The sequence below is a fragment of the Vipera ursinii genome (genome assembly GCF_947247035.1).
Source record: "Vipera ursinii genome assembly, chromosome: 12".
In the NCBI taxonomy this organism is placed as follows: domain Eukaryota; kingdom Metazoa; phylum Chordata; class Lepidosauria; order Squamata; family Viperidae; genus Vipera; species Vipera ursinii.
The window spans coordinates 11,778,649-11,799,607 of record NC_139525.1 but is presented as its reverse complement, the minus strand read 5'-3'; the positions used below and the strand labels follow the sequence as shown (position 1 = coordinate 11,799,607).

Genomic DNA, 20,959 nt, shown 5'->3' with positions numbered 1-20,959 from the left:
TTTTTTTTTTGTAATGCTTATTTGATTTTTGTGACTCTGTTTAGAGTGCCACTTTAATTTTATTGGGCCTTTCTAACGTTTCCCCAAACTATAGGATTTCACTGTGCTCCAAAACCTCCGGGGACAGAAACGTCGCTGTTAAAAGTATAATGAGCTACATCTAGTCCCAGATTTATTGGAGAGAAAGAAAGGTACGGGAATTTTTGAGGCAGTTCCATATTTTCCAGGGTGGGAAAAAAAACTGTATGTTTTTAAGTGGGTGTTCAACTACAACCCCCCAGTATTCTCTGGTTTGGCTGGATAGGGGGAGTTAGTGCACCACTTCTGGGTTTTATTTTATTTATTTTTATTTTTATTCCATTTATATCCCGCCCTTCTCCGAAGACTCAGGGCAGCTTACAAGCTTAGCAGTATACTGTCATTTCATTCTAATTGAATTGCGGTACTTATACATTTTTATACTCTCGTTTTCTTACGATTTGGGATCTTACCCCACTGCAGAGTAACTTCCTTAGGCTTGGGTTTGCCAACCAGGCAGGGAGGACGACACGGCCCAGGGGGAACAGCTGCGGTCTGGACAGTGAGCACGTCGGATGGCTAAAAAAGAAATCACACCTTACTTGCTGATTTACTTAAAAAGTGTTCAGATGGCCACCCAACTCACAAGAAAAGCCACACACCCCAAAAAAATGCAAATACAGGTCGTCCTCGATTTACGACCTCAACTGAGCCCAAAATTTCTGTTATGAAGCGAGCCATTTATTAAGTGAATTTTGCCCCATTTTAGGACCTTTCTTGCTTGTTTAAGTGAATCCCTGCAGTTGTTAAAAGTTAGGGGCGTGGCTGCAAAGCGAATCTGGCTTCCCCATTGACTTTGCTCCTCGGTAGGTCGCAAAAGAGGAACACGTGACGCACACACACCCTCCCCGGGGACACTGCAACCGTCATAAATACGAGTCAGTTGCCCAAAGTCTGGATTTCCGTGGGGGGGGGGAATGCTGCCGTAGTTGTGAAGAGTGTGAAAAACGGGCATACGTCACTTTTTTTTTAGTACCGTTGTAACTTCAAACGGTTACTAAACGAATTGTTGTAAGTTGAGGACTGTTGTAAAACAAAGCAATTAACTGCAAGCATAGACTCAGATTTGTTATATTCCACTATGTTAGTTTGTAAGGTGTGACAATCCACCCAGTTCCTTCTCCTTCCAAAATCCAACTGCAGCATAATTTCAACTGTACCTAGCAAATACAGAACATAAAACTTGACTTGCATTTTTCCCCAAGGCATGTTTTTCTCCTTACCTGACCTTGTCCCCCTCTACCAACACAAGAAACCTTCAGCCTGTAGGAAGTCCCAGGCTTGAGATGAGCACATACATGTTCTCTCGTGGAACCTTTATAGGCCATTTCCCATTTACTGCCTAACGAGGAAAAAGAAAGATCTGTTCACAAGCCAGGCTGGAAAAAGAATTCCTTTCGCAACGGGAAGAGACCTTCAAGTGCTATAAAAAAGTGGATCCTGACTGTTCTCTCCGGTGAGAAAAAGAGCAATCCCCTTTGTTAATCAGAATCTGCAATATCAACTAATCAGGAAGCTAAAATAATAATAAACGGGGAAGCAACCAGGAAATTTCAAATACAACAAGCAACACGACAAGGATGCCCTTTATCCCCATTACTATGTATACCAGGGGTCGGCAACCTAAAAAAGAAAAAGAGCCACTGGGAACCGGTTCCATCACAAATTAAAAAAAGAGGGAGCCGCGTGCGTGTGTCCATGCACGCGCATGCGCAAAAAGGTTTTTTGCGCATGCGCGGACGCACGCGGCTGCCATTTTTTAAAAAATGAGATGGAACCGGTTCCCGGTTGCCTGATGGCGACGGCCCGTCTGCAAAGCTGCCGCTTTCGGCAGCTTTGCAGACGGGCCGTGGCAGCTTCCGCAAAGAGCGGCGCCCCTGCCCATTCCGAGAGGTGCGCGCGCACCTCTCCGAACGACCGGAGGTGCGCGCGTACCTCCGCGCGAATGGGCAGCGGTGCCGCTCTTTCAGGAAGCCCGCCGCGGCCCGTCTGTGAAGCTGCCGAAAGCGGCAGCTTAGCAGACGGGCCGCGGCAGCTTCCGCAAAGAGCGGCGCCCCTGCCCATTCCGAGAGGTGCGTGCGCACCTCTCCGAACGACCGGAGTTGCGCGCGCACCTCCCCAAAGGTTTGGGGAGGTGCGCGCGCACCTCCGGTCGTTCGGAGAGGTGCGCGCGCACCTCTCGGAATGGGCAGGGGCGCCGCTCTTTGCGGAAGCTGCCGCGGCCCGTCTGCTAAGCTGCCGCTTTCGGCAGCTTCACAGACGGGCCGCGGCGGGCTTCCTGAAAGAGTGGCACCGCTGCCCATTCGCGCGGAGGTACGCACGCACCTCCGGTCGTTCGGAGAGGTGCGCGCGCACCTCTCGGAATGGGCAGGGGCGCCGCTCTTTGCGGAAGCTGCCGCGGCCCTTCTGCTAAGCTGCCGCTTTCGGCAGCTTCACAGACGGGCCGCGGCGGGCTTCCTGAAAGAGCGGCACCGCTGCCCATTCGCGCAGAGGTACGCGCGCACCTCTCCAAAGGTTTGGGGAGGTGCGCGCGCACCTCCGCCCATTCGGGGAGGTGCGCGTGCACCTCTCCAAACGGGCGGTGCCACTCTCCATTTGGAGAGGTGCGCGCGCACCACTGCCCGTTGGAAGAGGTGCGCGCGCACCGGGCGGCTGGGAGCCGCAAGAGACGGCTCAAAGAGCCGCATGCGGCTCCGGAGCCGCAGGTTGCCGACCTGTGATGTATACTGACGCTAGAGGCCCTAACGAGGATAATTAGAAACGAACCACATATAAAAGGATTGGAAATTAAAAAAAGAAATATTTAAACTCCAAGCATTCGCGGATGATTTGGTCTTTGTTGTGGAGGAACCACAACAATTGGGACCGAAACTGTTGGAAGAACTAGATAAATACAGAGAAGCCGCTGGGCTGAAAATAAATGCAAAAAAAGAATCTGCAGTAACACGATTTTGTATAAAGGCTTCAAGCGGACACCGTGAAATCAAAGGGGTTAGCGTCATCCTTAGTTATCGTCAGCCTGTCCCAATTATTTTAACGGATCAATTCAAAGGGTCATTCATTCCATTTTTTTAAAGAAATATATACAGGCCGGTGAAATACACGGGCGCTTACCAGGAGAGGCTTCGGAAATTTCTAAGATATACGAAGAAATATCTGATCCTCCGGTATCTTTCGGTGGATCTAATTTAAGAAGAAATGCAAAAAAAAACACAACAACACAGCTTAGAACTTGAAAGAAAATCAAAAGTTTTAAGTCAAGGGTAGTTAACTGCAAATAACATACTGCTGGGACTGAAAGGGGATTATATTAAGGAGCGTTGTCCTGAACAATGGCTTCTATATGTTTTCAAACAAAAGCTGGGCTCAGAAAGGAAGGCTCAAGGTTGAGCAATTTAGCCCTCATCTACAAAAAAGCAACGCACTGCCTTTTATTTAAGCCCAGGTTTGTTCTGCAAAACCTGGAAATTTGCTACAGGACCAAGGGGAAAAAAATACAGCGTGAATGCATCTCTTTCCATTCACCACAACCAAGGACTAAGGCAGGGGAGCAGAGGGGAGGGAAGAAAGGAGAGCTTCAGCAAAGGAATAAAGTTTCCTTACCCCAAGTAACTTTCACATTATGGGAATGGATTTTTCCCTTGACAGCGGGCTTACTAGGAGCTCCAGGTTTGTCAGGGCAGGTGCTGTACTCCACAACTTCGCTAGGCCCACTTTTTCCTTCAGTGTTGTGGGCAAACAACTGTCCCATCACAAAAGAGAACAAACTTAAACATTTGTACATTGATTTTTTTTTCTTTTCATCAGAGCCTTTTATATACAGGGGAACAAAGATTCAAAACTCTTTCTCCACTAAACGTCCGTGGAGATTCTCAAGTCATCCAGGTCACGGTTGTCCCAAAAGCGCTTCTTCGAAAGACAACTGGGACTTTCCTTGTTTTTACTTGAAAGACATTTCGTTTCTCATTCAAGCTTTATTCAGTTCTGAGACTTCATCTTGGATGAGAAGCATCTTAAGTCTTTGAGGGAAAAAACCCAGGAAGCCCACTTGCCTCTTGTAAAAACACCTTTGGGAACTATTTCTCCACTAGGCCATTCATACATTACTGGCCTACAAGGTACCACAAAAAACACGTAAAAGTCCACACAATGAATGAATGAACCTTTATTGTCAAAGTACAACCATGTATACATTGAGGTTGGCTGAGCCTCCCTTCGTGCCCCCACCCCCCAGTTTACAGTGACACAAACCCTCCATCTTATTACACCATGTGAGCTAACTGCACAACGCACCGGCCTCGCAAGTCGATTATGCATAAAGTTTATAAAATTATTTCCCATTCAAAAGCCTAACAGCCCACGGATAAAAGCTGTTTTTCAGCCTGTTGGTGCGGCTGGCTATACTCCTGTATCACTTATTCGATGGTAGGAGAGTAAAGAGATACCGTACAGGGTGTGAGTCGTCCCTGAGAATTTTCCTCACTCTTCCAAGGCAGCGAGCCCTGGCGAGGTCATCCAGTGGTGTCAGGGGACAGCCCACAATGTCTTGTGCTGTACTCACCACCCTCTGTAATACTTTCCTATCCGCGGCTGTCAGACCAGCATACCAAACCACAATACCGTACGAGAGGACGCTCTCTATAGTAGACCGGTAAAAGAGGGTCATTAGCCGTTGTTCTACCCTGTTCTTCCGCAAGACCCTGAGAAAGTGAAGCCTCTGTTGGGCCTTTCTGGCCACCTGGGTTGTATTAACTTTCCAGGTCGGATCTTCACAGAGGTAGACTCCCAGAAATTTAAAGGAGGAAACTCTCTCCACACAGTCCTCCCCGATGTAAAGTGGGGCAGGTTCCTCCTTTTTCCTCCGGAAGTCTGGCACCATCTCTTTCGTCTTGCCGATGTTCAGGTGCAAGTTGTTGTTACTACACCATATGGATAGTTTTTGTACCTCTGCCCTGTATGCTGTCTCATCCCCACCTGTAATAAGACCCACCATAGTCGTATCATCTGCAAATTTAATTATCGCAGTGGATGGGTCAGAAGATACACAGTCATATGTGTACAAAGAGTACAGGTATGGGCTAAGCACACAACCCTGTGGTGAGCCGGTGCAAAGCTTCAGGGGGGTGGACAAAGCAGACCCGACCCTCACTGTTTGTAACCGGTCCCTAAGAAAGTCTTGAATTGCAGATGGAGGGGGAAAATTTCAAGTCAGTCAGCTTCTTGATGAGAGTGCTCGGCAAAATGGTGTTGAAAGCCGAGCTATAATCAGCAAAAAGCATCCTGACATAGCTTCCAGGTTTCTCAAGATGACTTGCTACAGAGTGTAAAGCAGTAGCTATGGCATCGTCTGTCGGCCTGTTCCCCCTGTAGGCAAATTGATGTTTATCAAAATCCAGTGGGAGGCATGTCCTGAGATGTTGGAGAACCAGTCTTTCGAAGCATTTCATGACTACAGACATTAATGCAACAGGTCTGACTCTAAAGAAGATATTCACATGTAGAATAACCCTACTCTCTTCATAACATGAGAAAACAGTTATCAAGTTGAGCACAAAGTAACCAGGAAAGGCTGTCACAGAAGACTTGCAGAACTTGGTGGTGGAAGGGGAATTTGGTAGATCGAAGAAGTCAAAAGAAGAGGATCTTTGTAGCTCAGGATTGAACTGTGGGGTCCTTGGTGCTTTCGGAGATTGCTTGCTTGCTTGTTAATATTTCATTATTCAACTAGGTAATAGCGTCAGTGCTCGTGTGCCAACCTAGTTGGGTAACGCAACATCCCCAAGCAAACAACCAAGGTCAGAGAGCACCAAGGACTCCACAGACTCAAGAATCTTCATGATTTTCCAATCAATGAACAAGATATTTTGCAAGCTAATAAAGGATAGCTGAAGACTGGGCAGCATAGAGAGGTTAACAGAAGTGTCATAAGTCAACACCACCAGCTTTGCATAAAGAAAATCTCAAATTCCAACCTCAGTGTCTCCAGTTAGAATTTTTTAAAAAAAAACCCTCTTATAAAGTTGCTGCTACTCAGGTTCCTCACTATTCGACTAGACTAGAAGTCTAAACTTCTCCTAGAGCAGGGGTCTTCAAACTTGGCCCTTTTATAACTTGTGGACTTCAACTCCCAGAATTCCTCAGCCAGGCACGCTGGCTGAGGAATTCTGGGAGTTGAAGTCCACAAGTCATAAAAGGGCCAAGTTTGAAGACCCTGTCCTAGAGCCTTGAAGAGGTCATATATTTCACCTACTTTATAGGAACAATTCACTATTTAGCAGTTTTTAGGGTAGAATAAGGTGTTTCTCAGCATGTGGATATATTGATCATCTGGACTTGGTACCTACCCTAAATTTGTAGGAAGTGTTTCTTCTAAGGTCACTTAAAGTGCAAGAAAGCTCATCTCCATTGTACCCTGCTTGGAAGCCATAATCCTGCAGAAAGAAAAGATACGTCCACCACTCACATATTCCTTAGTAAACTTTCCACCTTATAGTCAAGGATTATATAATATATGAATTCACGACAATTGTAATTTTTTTAAAAAAAAACATAATCCCAGTAATTATTCAGAATGGATTTGTGTTTCTAGTTAAAGAATCTGCATTCATCTCAAAGATTGGGGGAAAATCTACCATAAATAGATATAGATAGATAGATGATAGATAGATGATAGATAGATAGATAGATAGATAGATAGATAGATAGATAGATAGATAGATAGATAGATAGATAGATGCTATAGATAGATGCTATAGATAGATGTAGATATATATAGATAGATTATAGAGATATAGATAGATGATAGAGATAGATATAGATATAGATAGACAGATGATAGAGGTAGATATATCTTAGATATATATCGTATATAGACAGATGATAGAAAGATAGAGAGACAGACAGAGAGAGAGACTACCCAGCCTGCCTGCCAGCCACTGGTTATTAATAAGCACAGTACCATAATGTAGTACAAAGTAAGGTTATAAAATATTTCAGAAGCTTTGTCATAATAATAATAATCTTTGATTATTAGAAAATATTGCCTTTCTCAAAACAAGTAGATCACACATTTCCCAAAACAACTTCTTAACCTGGAATAATAACAATTTTCCAATATTTTAATGTGCTTCTTTTAGCCACCCCTCCCCATGCTCGATAAAGCTATTATTCCTGATAAAATCAGATTCTCTCCAGTTTTTGTCTCTGAATCAAAAGCACTACGCAACTCTACTGTTTACTGCCACGGCTATCACCTCTTCTTCTAAGGGGCAGACGTTAAATGACTCTCAGAAGAGCTCGTTGACTACCAGATCCTCCGGGATGGGTGAATGGCACAGAATGCAATTATTCACTAGGCAACCTTCCAATCCACCCCAGAGGGCAGCTGCTCTCTTCCAAGTCTTCTCTCTCCCTACTCTTAAACTCAAGGATCTGGAGTCAAAAGCTACTCACCGAACCTTCTTCTTCCATTTCTAAAATATACGTCAGAGAGTCATCCGAAGACGTGCCATTTGGAGAGCCCCATTTTAGTGACAGCCAGTTCACACCGGCTTTAGCCAGCTGCGGGGGTAGGGGCGGTGGTGGGACAACTCCGATTGTGAAGCACGCCAACGTCTCGCCGAACCCACTGGAGGTTCACAAAAAAAAAACAGGGGGGTTAGGGAAGACGCTGAGCAAGACAAACCTCAAGGAAAACGGTGGACGTAACATGCCCCCCCTTTTTTTTTTTACCTCATGCCAATGTCATTTTTGGCCGCCAGTCTGAATGCGTATTTGGTAGAGGGGGACAGCTTGGTGATTTTGTGCTGCTTTAGATGGCCGTAGTAACATTCTTTGAAGGCTCCGCTCTTCCCCTTTTCAAAGAATAACAGAATGAGAGAGTTGGAAGGGACCTTGGAGGTCTTCTAATCCAACCCTCTGCTTAGGGAGACCCTACGCCAGTGATGGCGAACCTTTTAGAGACCAAGTGCCCAACTCAACCCAAGTGGTTGTCCAGTCCGTTCTTAAGTCTCCAATGATGGACAACACAATCCTCAAAAATCCAGTTAACTCTGATGCTTACAGGGTGCTTACAGTCCTCCTCCTCCTCCTCCTCCTCTTCCTCCTCCTCCCGGACCCCCTCTCCCTATCTCCATTTTCACACAGAAAAGCCATTAGGTCAGTAATTTCTCAACTCTGGCAACTTTTAAGATGGGCAGACGTCAACACCCAGCCATCTCTGAATGTTGCATTGAAGAAATGGTATAGGGTTTCCTGCCTGAGCAGGGGGTTGGACTAGATGACTTCCAAGGTCCCTTCTAACATTATCATCATCATCATTAGTATTATTATGTTAAAGGTAAAGGTAAAGGTTCCCCCGCACATGCGTGCTAGTCGTTTCCAACTCTAGGGGCCAGTGCTCATCTCCGTTTCAAAGCCGAAGAGCCAGCGCTTGTCCGAGGACGTCTCCGTGGTCATGTGGCCGGCATGACTAGACGCCAAAGGCGCACGGAACGCTGTTACCTTCCCACCGTAGTGGTCCCTATTTTTCTACTTGCATTTTTTACGTGCTTTCGAACTGCTAGGTTGGCAGAAGCTGGGACGAGTAACAGGCGCTCACTCTGTTACGCAGCACTCGGGATTCGACCCGCCAAACTGCCGACCTTCTGATTGACAAGCTCAGCGTCCTAACCCGCTGAGCCGCCACGTCCCTATTATTATGTTAGTTTTACACAAATGCAGTCCAATGTCTTCATCAACGTCTGGCACCAAGGTATCAGAATGATTAAGACTCACAATAAATTCATTAAACACAAGAAACATACCTCATCCCATTCTAAAAGGTAGCTAGTTATTTTGGACCCATTGTCATTGGAGCACTGTGAAAAGGGAAGGAAAAAAAGGTCAGTTTGCTTGGCTATTTAAAGAGGAAATTACCTCCTAATTTTAGCCATTCCCAGTACTTCATTCCGATGGGAAATACATGAAATTCACCCCCATTCTCCAGATACATAATGAGATAAGACGGATTTTCATTCTACAAGCCGGGTGTCTGCTGAGGAAGTCAGGAGGTGAAATGTGTATCTCAAGGTTGTGAATCCAACACTGCCCCTTTCGTACTTGTGAATCATGTTTTCTCACTCTTGACAAAAATCACACCTTTTGGGCAGGGGTCTTCAAACCTGGCCACTTTAAGACTTGTGGACTTCAACTCTAAGTCAAGGGTTACCTGTATGTCTTGAAGGACATTTAACACGTGGATTGGCATCTGACTTAGCTAAACTCCAACCTGCGTTGTTTTGAGAAAAGGTGGAAAAGATGCAACTTCCACTCAATTCATCGTTAACAGCTCGGTGGAACTCTCCCTTTAGTCTCATTGTGAAGTAGAACATATATTTACTTTGACCTATTGCTATATTTTAGTACACCCTCATTAAGCAACACCCCAACAGCCTTGATCTGGGGGCGGAGGTTTTTTTTTTTTCCTTTAATGGATTTTATTATGTGGTGAATTTTTAAAACTTTAAAAATTTTGCAAGCCACCCAGAGTCTCCTATGTGTACGTTGGGTGGCTGTATCAATTTGTTCAATAAATACATAAAATCTATATTTCCAGGATACTTTTAGGACCTGCATTTCTCCCCCCACTGTCCCCCCCCCCCACTCCCAGGCATAGTTGATATTGATATTTAGTTATTACGCAGAGCGTGCACTACAAAGGTGAACTGAATGCATTCAAAGCCAAGTTGTCGCTCCGTAAGGAACATCGTTACAAAGGGGAGAGGGGGGCAAAATCCAGATTTCCTTTGAAAACTCAGAGAACTCTGGATTCTTTCTCAGCTTCCTTCTTACCTTCCACTGTAAAGTCAGGCTGTTTTTCGTTTTGTTGACTACTTTCGGTGCCGCCGGAGGATCCGGTTCGCAACTCTCGGTAGTAAAACTCACCAACTCTGAAACAGACTCCTTTGTGGAATGACCTGAGGCTGAAACCCTGCATGAAGTCAATAGAGACACAGATACATCTTAAAAGCAAAGCCTCGGTTTTACCGTTTGTTTTTTTTAAATTCTGTTTTAACTCCTCCTTACGTGTTCATTTTCAAGGTTTGAGATGGGAAAATGCTTTGAAAGGGGGGCGTATAAAGTCTCCGGTAAAGTTGGAAAGATAAGCAAATGCTAAGCATACATTGAAACAAAATATACCAAGGAAGTTACCGACATACGACGACATTGAGAGTTGGGAAAAACAGACCACGGTTAACATAAGGCTCTGACGTACAGCTGTTTTAAGGAACTTCCTTTGGAATATAGTCCTCTTATTTGAAGATTCATTGGAAGAGACCCACAGCTCCAGATCCCTCTCCCTTCCTCCTCATTCCCCAGACCCAAAATACCTACTTTAAACCTGAATGCCTTTTATACTTTCGTTTTGACAAGAAGATACAACGTTCCCCCAACAAGGAGGCTTAAAAATAATCCCCCCCAAAAAAATCCGTCCTCTACAGGCACTAGGACAATTCCCATGTCCCCGGCACCCCCTTGATGGAAGGCCTCACCTCCACCCCAAATTTAAAAGATTGTGTGGTCTTTGTTTTATTGTCTTGATATTGATAAACCTTTGCTTTCCAAGCCCACCTGACATGATAATCAGTCGCCGGTCTAAGTTCGGATAGAGTAAAAGTTTCATCCTCACCACTGTAAGGGGGGAGGGGGGGGGGAGAAAGAAAAAAGATACCGTTAGATCATAACGAAGAAAATAACGAGCCACAAAATCCCTCTGCCTTTTGCACAGAGGGGGGAAAATCCTAAAAATAAGAACATGCTTACAATGACTTTCCTACAGCTTGCAGGATGGGTGGCACAGTATATAAACTAGGCCTGCGAGCTAATCGTAGAATTTAGTTCCAGGATTTGGCGCTCGAAGTTCAACAAGAGAAGCCAAGATAAGCTCAACTTTTAAAATTGCTTCCATGAAAATGATGCTGGAAACACAATCCTGATTGACGCTGGCCCGCCGACTTAACAGCTAAGAGAAGCTGTGCCATTCAATTACGGAAATGGACTCACCTGTAAACGGATTTAAATTTTCCATTTTTACCGCTATTCGAAACTGCTACTTCAAAAGTGAAGGCTTCAGGAGTGAGACTCTGCGTTTCTTCGCTCTGGGCTGCAACTGGGGCATTCCAAGAAATAACTGCTGAACGCGCCTCTATCTCAGAGATCTTGGACAACCAAAGGGAAGATGGTTACCATTTGCAATACGAAAACAGGCAGTCTGTGGTTGTTTTGCTGCTCCCCCCAAAATGATGCATTACATCTGCCCCAACTGGATAGGCCTGGAGCAGGGGTAGGCAACCTCGGCTCTTTTATGACTCATGGACTTCAACTCCCAGAATTCCTGAGCCAGCTTGGCTGGCTCAGGAATTCTGGGAGTTGAAGTCCATGAATCATAAAAGAGCCAAGGTTGCCTACCCCTGGCCTGGAGCATCATCATGAGCCCTGGTGGTGAAGTGCAAAAACTGCAGGCTAACTCTGCCCACAGCCTAGAGTTCGATCCTGATGGGGCTCAAGGTTGACTCAGCCTTCCATCCTATCGAGGTTGGTAATGTGAGGACCCAGATTGTCAGGGGCAATAGGCAAATAATGCTTCTACACTGTAAACCACCCAGTGTGTGCTATAAAGCGCTATGGGGTGGTATATAAGGAGCCGCGGTGGCGCAGTGGTTAGAATGCCGTATTGCAGGCTAACTCTGCTCACTGCCAGGAGTTCGATTCTCATTGGCTCAAGGTTGACTCAGCCTTCCGTGCTTCCAAGGCCAGCAAAATGAGGACCCAGATTGTTGGGGGGCAAAATGCTGACTCTGTAAACCGCTTAGAGAGGGCTGTAAAGTCCTGTGAAGCAGTATATAAGTCTAAGTACCATTGCTATCGTTATATACTGTAAGCCTAAATGCTATTGCTATGCTATAGGGTATAAGGTATAACAGGGCATGGTTGGATCTATATGATGCTACTTTTACCAGCCTGCTTTTGGATTCATCTTGTGGAATTCTCTGGCGTCGTGTATTCCTGTCCTTATCTTTTCCTACTTGAACCTATAGGCTAAGTCACTTCCATTTTCCATCCACTTCTTGTTTTATTTAAACATCTACACACGTGGATGATTTTGTCTGCAAACACGTTTAACTTGTAATATTTAAGATATTGAATTGAAAACCAAATTTGATATTACTTTAAATCCTTTCTATCTTTCTTTGGTTTGGGAAGATTAGAACAAACACACACACACACACACACCCTTGATCAATTATTGCAACTTACGGTAGGCTTACTGAAGCTCAAGAGTTCTTCAGATTTTCTAGACTCTGTGTCAGATTCTAGGAGGAAAAATACAACAACATATTCAGTGAAGGGAAAACAGAACAAAAATCCCCAGTAAAGTGTTTTTTTTTTAACTGCAGCACCAACAGATAAAAAGTTGTTAGAACCAGCAAAACACAAGCTGTGCAAAGTTCACTGGCCTTATTTGTTTTTGACCACTGAATCTGCCAACTTTGCAAGTCTGCTCAGGAGGAGGAGAACGGCACAGACCTCCTTCTATTTTGCCCTATGCCACCCAGAATTTGCATATATCTTGCATGGCCTTTGGCCAATTTAAAATTCTAGTATTTAAAATCTGAATAACTCCCTGCACTTTAGAAATATGGTTTAGAATATTCCCTTTCCTTTCACTAGAAAACTTTCCTAAAAGGGGGGGGGAGTGGATTCTTGAGATTAGACACATACCAAACGATAAGCAAACTTTCCTCAAAGGACGGGCTATGCACCCTGTGCCAGGGCATGCTTGGGAACCCTTTGAAGCACACTCGTTAATTAAGATCAAAACTTCGGCACTAGGAATGCTAAAATGACTGAAAGGGGGAAAAATACGAAGGTCTTCAGGTAATTTTATGTTCGCTTTTCTGCTTGAGGCTTCCATGGTTCAAAGTTCAGAAGGCTAATTAATGTAAAGGGTTGAATAAGCCAATGGAAACAAAGGAACCTGTAATTACGGGTGTTTCTTTCTGACCCCTTTCTTTCACTGGAGAACTGGCTGTTTGTAGGGCAGTCAATGAGGCCAAATTATATTATGTCGATATCTTTGGCCCAGGGAACTCCAGTGCCCCACTTAATAATAGCTTCGCTTCTGTGCTGTCACAACATGGTAGTTTAATCCAGCAGTGAAGCATTTCATCTTCTGAATAGACACATCTCCAGGTGGATGGGAAGACCATTGTGTGTGACAATTGCAGGCTGCACAGAGGTTTAGTGGATTCTACTGAACTTGGGAGTTGCTGTTTGAGAACAGGTAAAAAGGAGTAGATAGATGGTAGGCAGGCATGTGACGGACACAGACAGACAGATTAGATAAGAGATAGATAGATAGATAGATAGATAGATAGATAGATAGATAGATAGATAGATAGATAGATAGATGATAGATAGATAAAGATTAGATTAGATTAGATTAGATTAGATTAGATTAGATTAGATTAGATTAGATTATATAGAGATAGATTACATAAGAGATAGATAGGTAGATACATATAGATTACATAAGATAGATAGATAGATAGATAGATAGATAGATAGATGATAGATAACAGATAGATTAAAGAGATAGATAAGAGAGAGAGAGAGAGAGAGATAGGATAGGTGAGTGAGTGGGTGGGTGGGTAGGTAGGTAGGTAGGTGGATGGCTGGATGAGGAATTCTGGGAGCTGAAGTCTACAAGTCTTAAAATTTGCCAAATTTGAAGACCCTCGCACTACACCATAGATGATTGGCTCAGGAATTCTGGGAGCTGAAGTCCACAAGTCACGAAAGGGCTATAGCTCCCCACCCCTGCCCTGCCCTCCCCTCCCCTAAGCACTACATCATAGGTGGCTAGCTCAGGAATTCTGGGAGTTGAAGTCCAAAAGTCATAAAAGGGCTATTAGTAAACCATGAAGGAAACCATAGGAAACGTAGGGTAGCCTAGGCGGACTTCAGCATTTCTTTACCTTCCCATGGAGGAAAGGGACGTGTTGGTTTTACCAATTCATAGGCAGCCTACTCCCACATGGTTCCACCCAGCTTATGCACAATTTATTAATGTGTACATCAATTTTCACACACACGCATCCCCAAATTTTACGCACCTCCCATCCCTGAATCAGCGGAAGGGATGGGGCTTCCCCGGGTCTTTCCTACATGCTTCTGTTTGATTGGCCCCAAGGAGCCTTGCTGTCCTTTTCCGTAGCCGTTCTGAACGTTGGTGCTGGAGGAACTGTTGCCTTTATGAGGTGAGGAAGGAGGGCTGCTGGCCTTGTTATTCGTATGCCCGCTCGCCTGCCGGTCTTTTAGCCTCTTCTTCAAATGTTCTTGCATTTTGAGAGTCCTCTCGTCTCGCTGAACAAAATTTGCTCTGCCGTGGGAACGGGACTCTAGAGAGACAAAAGCAGGGGGAAAAAAGCTCATTAGATGGAACACAACTGTGAGAGTTGTGCTTAAGTGCCTTCAAGGCTTAGACAGACACGGAATCAAAGATACTAAATTAGCTGCATATGCTTCACGGCGCTAACAACCAGGCCTATTTTTGCAACATATGCACACACACACACAAATTGAGTCTGTATGACTTTAGGTAAGAGGAAAAAGACTGTGAACAAGCACAAGAGTAAGGGTAGGGTATTAAAGATAGGATCCTACGATTTTATTAAATATTAATGCCACACTGGCAGCCCTCAACTTACAACGGTTCATTCAGTGACTGTTCAGAGTCACAGCGGCACTGAAAAACACGTGACTTATAACCACTGTTCACACTTACGACCGTTGCAGCTTCCCCACGGTCACGTGGTCAAAACTCAGACGTTTGGCAACTGGTTCATACTGGTTCATACTTATCACGTGACCCAACTGCCGGGATTCACTTAACAAGTGTGGCAAGAGAGGTCGTAAAACGAGGCAAAAAAAACCACTTGACTGTTTTGTTTAGTAACAGAAATTTGCGAACTGTGGTCGCAAGTAGAGGACTACCTGTATTATATAACTAGTACACGTTGCTGCAGACTTAAGGACATGCTAGTACTGTAAACAAGTAGTTGTTGCAGGAGAAGGAAAGGAGGAAGCATTATGAGGGGTCCTTGGTGCTCTCTGAGCTGGCTGGTTTTCTGGCAGACGTTTCATTACCTGTTCTGTTCCAGCCTACTACCGGCCCTGCAGAAAAGGCAGGGACAACCCCTTTACAAAAGGCAAAAGGCTGGAATTAAGCCCGCCAAATTTATTTACACAAAACAGATCCAAAACAGAGCAAACTGAGCAAAACAAAATACAAACCACTAAAACAGAAGCTGCTCAAACAGTTGCCTTCAGCAACCAGCCCTCCCACACATTCCCCTTTTAAACAGTTCAAGGCGTGGCTTCTCTCTGCCTCCTTCCGAGGTGCCCCATTGCCTTCCTCTGTTTACTCCGGATTGACTGCCTCCAGCGTCAGGTGCTCTTGAACAGGGCCAGCTGTGGGTCATCTTCATCCACGCTGTCAGGCTCACACAGCTGGGTCTGAGTAGTAACCAGATGGGAGGGGCCTGGCTGAGAGCTCTGCGAAGCCTCAGAACTGTCCTCTGCAGGCTCTCCAAACCCTTCCTCCTCCTCCTCCTCTGAATCGTCCGACCCAACTGCCGAACCCACAGGCTGACCCTGAATCACATTACCCAAACTAGCTAACATCTTCAGTGCTACTAAGGACTCCTTACTAGCAACTGTTGGTGTTACCTCCTTTGAGTAATGAAACGTCTGCCAGAAAACCGCCAAGCTCAGAGAGCACCAAGGACTCCTCCTTTCAACCCCGAGCTACAAATATTCTCCTTTATAGGAAGCATCTTCTCTGCCACCTTGAGCGACACAAAATGAAGGCAAGATAAAGGATAGATAAATGATCTTTACTACTGTCTTAGGTGCTTTGATTCCTTTGGGTTTGTTTTTTTCCCCCCTCCCTTTCAAACAGCATAGTTGCACTTAACGCAATCCCTTTAAATTTACGTTGGTGAGACAAAAGTCTGTGAATCCTTTAGACCGGTAGTTTTCAACCTCAGCAACCTTTAAGATATGTGGTCCGAGAAAAGTTCAGTTGCCTCTTGGAATGCTTCACATAGAGTTACTCTATTGCATCCAGAAGGACACAAGAAACCAACTCAAGAGGAGCAGAAACATTCGGCATTGGTTCTGAAAATGTCCAGGTGCCAATGCAGTCAAGGAAGCATCAAGCTCTGGGCCACCTGAATGCAGGTGAGCTTGAGGTAAGATTGCTTCTGCTTCCCCCCCCCCTTTTCCAGCCAATGCCTTACCTTGATCTTGGTAAAGATGAGGCGCAGGTGGTGGTGGATGCTGATGAATGAACTGAGGTGGGATTTCTCCCGTTCCTGGAACCGGAGGGTACACAGGATGAGGGGGGTGGGGAAGCAAAGCAGGGTGGGGGTGAATGTAATGGGGCACGTGTGGAGGAGGGGGATGCATGGAGGGGTGAAATTCAGTCGAGTGTGGCATAACGATGACCTTCCGAACTCCATTCTCTTCAACCACCTGCAACAGAAAATGAAAAAGGGCTCAATGCGGGTTTCTTTAAAAGATAAAATGCAATTACAATGGTAGCTAGTTTGGTCCAGTGCAGGGGTAGGCAATCCTTGGCTCTTTGATGACTCGTGGACTTCAACCTCCCAGAATTCCTGAGCCAGCCACGCTGTGGGGAAAGAGAGAGGTTTCCAAGCTGAGCCATGTTGGCTCAGGAATTCTGGGAGTTGAAGTCCACGAGTCATCAAAGAGCCAAGGTTGCCTACCCCTGGCCTAGGCCTAGGCCGCTTTATGACTCGTGGACTTCAACTCCCAGAATTCCTGAGCCAGCCACGCTGAGGGGAAAGGGAGAGGTTTCCAAGCTGAGTCAGGCTGGCTCAGGAATTCTGGGAGTTGAAGTCCACGAGTCATCAAAGAGCCAAGGTTGCCTACCCCTGGCCTAGGCCTAGGCCGCTTTATGACTCGTGGACTTCAACTCCCAGAATTCCTGAGCCAGCCACGCTGAGGGGAAAGGGAGAGGTTTCCAAGCTGAGCCATGTTGGCTCAGGAATTCTGGGAGTTGAAGTCCACGAGTCATCAAAGAGCCAAGGTTGCCCACCCCTAGTGGTAGTGGTTAAGGCACCAAGCTAGAAAGCAAGAGACTGTGAGTTCAAGTCCCGTCTTAGCCACAAAAGCCAGCTGGGTGACTTTGGTCCCTCTCTCTCCACCCAACCTACCTCGTAGGTTTGTTGTGGGGAAAATAGGATATGTTGGATATGAACACCTCCTGGAGTTGTTTGTAAAAATAATAAAGGCGGGAAACAAACAAATAAATAATGCTCTGAATTTTTCTACATAACGTATTGTTTTAATTTGGGACTTTGGGTACCAAACATTAAACACATGCAGAGAGATCATCCTAAATGCAAACACTTTTAATCATTCTTCAAATTAACATATAGATGAAACGGGACCGAACAACACCTCAAGCAAGATGCAGGCAACCTTCTACTTTTTGCCATCTCTTAACCTTAAATATTTAAGTCAGGGGGGGAAAAATGAAGCACAAACCAAAAATCCAGATTTATTTATTTTTTAACATCGATGGGGTCTAAATGTACTTATTGGTTCTCGCTAACCTGGAACCCTTCAACTGAGCTGGGATTGCAACTTCCTAGAATGGACAATGCCATTAAATGATGCCGCAGAAACAGTGCTATAAACTAATGCACTGTTGTTTATGTTTATGTTTTATGTTTTATTTGATTTGTATACCGCCCTTCTCCCTAGGGACTCAGGGCGGTTCACAGGGCATATATAAATAACGATACAAAAGTTAAAAGGAAATTAAACCAGTGCCCAGTTAAAAAACAATAATACAATACTAAAAACACCAATTTAAAAACCCATAATCCCCCATCAGGCCAGACCAGCTAATTCAAATAAGTGGGTCTTCAGGCCGCGATGGAAGGTTCGGAGGTCTGATGTCATCCGGAGCTCCACCGGCAGTTGGTTCCATAATGCCGGAGCGCCCACAGAGAAGGCCCTCCCCCTGGAGGCCACCAGTCGGCATTCCCTGACCGGAGGCACCCTGAGGAGGCCCTCTCTGTGGGCACGCACTGGGCGGAGGGAAGTTGACGCCGGCAGCAGGTGGTCCCCGAGGTAACCCGGACCCATGCCATGTAAGGACTTAAAGATAATAACCGTGACTTTGTCAGCCACGAAATAAGGAAAATAAAGTTCCATGAGATTTCAGTAATCCCTCACCAAATTCCTAAAATTCTGACCTCCCAGGCTGAGAGCTTGCAAGGTTCTAGGATGAGACTATCAACATTGCGTAACGTTATGAAATTTCAAATGGAATTGTTTGGCAGAAGGTATCTGAGCTATTTCGTAAGATTTTGGACAGTGTCTGAAGCCTAAAAAGCTTGCCAATTCCTAGAAGACTCAGGTGCCTTCTTCTTCATCTGCCTAACATTATGGTTTACAAGACGAGAGAGGATAGAAAAGTCTAGCCTGATAGAAAATAAGCCCGTAAGTGTTCTTGAGAAAATGCTAAGATTTCTCCTCAGATAAACTTACTTACTTATTTATTTATTTATTTATTTATTTATTTATTTATTTATTTATTTATTTATTTATTTATTTATTAAATTTATATACCGCCCTATTCCCGTAGGACTCAGGGCGGTTTACAGGGAGAATTAAAAACAAACATACAAAAGTTAAAATCAGATTAAAATTAATTAAATCAAGTCCCCAATTTAAACTAAAACCCAATAAAATTAAAACCCCTCAGCCTGGGCCAGACAGCTCAAAGAGCCAAGTTTTCAGGTCCCGGTGAAATGAGCGAAGTTCGGAGGCAGTCCTAAGTTCCATTGGGAGTTGGTTCCATAGGGCTGGCGCGCCCACAGAGAATGCTCTTCCTCTGGGAATAACCCGCCGGCATTCCTTAACCGGCGGTATCCTGAGAAGGCCCTCCCTGTGGGAGCGCACAGGACGAAGGGAGCTTGATGCCGGCAGCAAGTGTTCCCTCAGATAACCCGGACCCAAGCCATTTAGGGCTTTATAGGTCATCACCAGCACCTTGAATATCACCCGAAGGGCAACCGGAAGCCAGTGCAGCTCGCAGAGAAGAGGTGTTACATGGGAGTAGTTTATTTCCTGCTTAATAAAACGCACATTGACTTTGGGGTAAAGGATGACTTAGCAGCTTCTCAACCTTAATTTCTCAGAACATCTAGCCAATTCTGCGCTTTCCAAATTAGGACAGGCTGATTGGCTATCTTGGGGAAAAACAACAACGAGAAAGATGAATCAGCAGAAGATATGAACCACTTCAAGTTCCTGTTAGCTGACGCCTTGATCTCGTTATAAAGGCAAAAGGAGAAAATGTTTTTCGTGGGGATTTTTTTGTTTGTCTAAACCATGAACCTTGTGATTCCGATGAGCATGGAACATTACAAGGCTGATCCTGAAGTTCAAGGCCTTCTCAAAGATTCCCTTTGAGATTCAGAAGGAGATTATAAGCAGGCTCCAGAATTGTCTGATTCAGCTCCTCTGAAGTCCAACATTCAGAGAAGAGTGGTTCTGAGTCATTCAGGTCAATCAGAAGTTCCACCAAAGCTGCAAAAGTTCTAATGCCCTCCATAACAGCAGTGGAGAAAAATCTAAGACAGGGGACTTCAACCTTGGCCCTTTTATGACTTGCGGACTTCAACTCTTAGAATTCCTCAGCCAGGCACAAGTCATATGAGAAATTAGGGGAGCCTAAAAGTGACACGGTGGCTCAGTGGGTTAGGACGCTGAGCCTGTCGATCAGATGGTCGGCAGTTTGGCGGGTCAAATCCCGAGTGCCGTGTAGCAGAGTGAGCGCCTGTTACTCGTCCCAGCTTCTGCCAACCTAGCAGTTCGAAAGCACGTAAAAATGCAAGTAGAAAAATAGGGACCACCACGGTGGGAAGGTAACAGCGTTCCCTGCGCCTTTGGCGTCTAGTCATGCCGGCCACATGACCACGGAGACGTCCTCGGACAAGCGCTGGCTCTTTGGCTTTGAAACGGAGATGAGCACCGGCCCCTAGAGTCGGAAACGACTAGCACGCATGTGCGGGGGAACCTTTACCTTTTTAAAAGTGACCAACGGGATGAGACAAAGGAGAAAGAGGAGATATTCAGTTGTTGTTTTTTCCCTCCACTTGTCACCCTTGTTACCTTTAGGGATTATAAAGCGTGGAAAACTCCCCGTCACTCACACGGGAAATCTCTCTCTCTCTCTCTCTCTCTTATAAAAATGTTCAAAGGACCTGAATGATTACCTGAGAGACATAACCAGGAGGCACAAATATTGGAGGCACAGAACCGTTTGGTGACATCATAGGAACATGTGCTGGACCTGAAAGGAAACCAAAACCAACCATGATTCGTGACTCCTTGCAGAGTACTAAAACCCAAGCACATCCACAAGTTTTGTTTGACAGACATAACCATCGAACAGGCCATCATGCGTAGCCCATCCACTTCATTCTTCCCTCGAACTATTTAGCAAAAATGGGGGGATGAGATCGAATGCAGAAGGATACAAGTTTTTGCTTCGGTTTCTCCTATGCCAGGGTCTCTCAACCTTTGCAACTTTAAGATGCGTGGACTTCAGCTCCCCCCAAAATCCCCAGCCACCATGGACAAAAATGTCCTCTGGTGTTGAAAATCTCAGTGAAAGAGCCAAGTTCAGGTAAATATTTTTTTTAAAAGACCTCCAGAAAAATGCTCAAAAATATAAGAGGGGTCAAAGAGGCCATCTAGGTCAAAACTGAACAGCCCTCTCTCAACAGAGGGGGAG

The 20,959-nt window shown here is 45.2% G+C and overlaps 1 protein-coding gene across 1 annotated transcript in view; it reads right to left on the bottom strand.

The window, feature by feature from the left end:
- Nucleotides 1-20,959, bottom strand: part of LOC310645842 (fibronectin type-III domain-containing protein 3a-like) — a 54,955-nt gene that overhangs the window by 10,352 nt on the left and 23,644 nt on the right. Inside the window, exons 4-18 of the mRNA XM_083371862.1 lie at nt 20,439-20,515; nt 16,422-16,656; nt 14,235-14,519; nt 12,376-12,431; nt 11,122-11,276; nt 10,690-10,749; nt 9,910-10,048; nt 8,883-8,936; nt 7,810-7,931; nt 7,531-7,705; nt 6,423-6,509; nt 3,682-3,820; nt 3,193-3,261; nt 1,302-1,420; nt 492-597 (exon numbers count right to left, since the gene is read on the bottom strand). Coding sequence (XP_083227988.1) covers nt 492-597; nt 1,302-1,420; nt 3,193-3,261; nt 3,682-3,820; nt 6,423-6,509; nt 7,531-7,705; nt 7,810-7,931; nt 8,883-8,936; nt 9,910-10,048; nt 10,690-10,749; nt 11,122-11,276; nt 12,376-12,431; nt 14,235-14,519; nt 16,422-16,656; nt 20,439-20,515 — 1,878 coding nt within the window. The remainder of the gene's footprint in view (nt 1-491; nt 598-1,301; nt 1,421-3,192; nt 3,262-3,681; nt 3,821-6,422; nt 6,510-7,530; nt 7,706-7,809; nt 7,932-8,882; nt 8,937-9,909; nt 10,049-10,689; nt 10,750-11,121; nt 11,277-12,375; nt 12,432-14,234; nt 14,520-16,421; nt 16,657-20,438; nt 20,516-20,959) is intronic.